This window comes from Geospiza fortis, unplaced genomic scaffold, assembly GCF_000277835.1.
Source record: "Geospiza fortis unplaced genomic scaffold, GeoFor_1.0 scaffold366, whole genome shotgun sequence".
Taxonomy (NCBI): domain Eukaryota; kingdom Metazoa; phylum Chordata; class Aves; order Passeriformes; family Thraupidae; genus Geospiza; species Geospiza fortis.
Genome location: NW_005054342.1, coordinates 2,436,427 through 2,437,115, shown reverse-complemented (window position 1 = coordinate 2,437,115; position 689 = coordinate 2,436,427). Strand labels below are relative to the sequence as shown.

Sequence of the window (689 nt, the reverse complement as noted above, 5' to 3'; positions counted from 1 at the left end):
GCGGCCGCGGGGCACGGGGCAGAGCCCGGCGCCCGGCTGGGACCTGACAGATTTTTACCTTTCCTTTTGTAATTCCTACACACTTTGGGAGTTGTTCGCCGGGTTGTCCAATCCGGACACTTTGAACTGCAGTCTGGATGTGGTGCTGAAGGGGGAAGGCTCCTGCAGCCAGTGCGTCCAGGCTTACCAGCGCTACGACCAGCACGCTCAGGAGAAATACGAAGAGTTTGAGGTTATGCTCCAGAAATATTTACAGTCGGATGAGTACTCGGTGAAATCGTGTCCTGAGGATTGTAAGGTAGGAGCCCCTGCTGTGTTTCCTGTCCCTGGCTGTCGGGCTGGCGTGCCTTCCTCGGCTGTTGTGGCTGCCGTGGACCCTGTTGTGCCGGCTTCGCTCTGTGCCCCTGGCGCCGGCGGCCGCGGTTCTCACGGTGCAGGCGGTGCTGCGCAGGGTATCGGCCGGGATGCCCCCCTTAGAGCGTTATTAAAACAGAGGAAGAGAGAGGGGGAAGCTTGAGAAAACGCAAAAAGAAGTGATCCTCGGTCCTCTGGGAGCGTAGCGCTGGATTTCCCCCTCCTCATGAATATGCGATTGGCTCCGGCTCGGCTGCCGGCTTCCAGCGGGCTGGGATGCGACTTGGCGGCAGGCAGCGACAGGGTCTGCATGACAATGAGCGGGGCTCGGAGCG

General features: G+C 60.2%; 1 protein-coding gene across 1 annotated transcript in view; it reads left to right on the top strand.

Moving 5' to 3' along the window:
• FAM155A (family with sequence similarity 155 member A) overlaps nucleotides 1–689 on the top strand; it is a 437,763-nt gene that overhangs the window by 1,170 nt on the left and 435,904 nt on the right. The window contains exon 2 of the mRNA XM_031058364.1: nucleotides 10–298. Within this exon, the coding sequence (XP_030914224.1) occupies nucleotides 10–298 (289 nt within the window). The remainder of the gene's footprint in view (nucleotides 1–9; nucleotides 299–689) is intronic.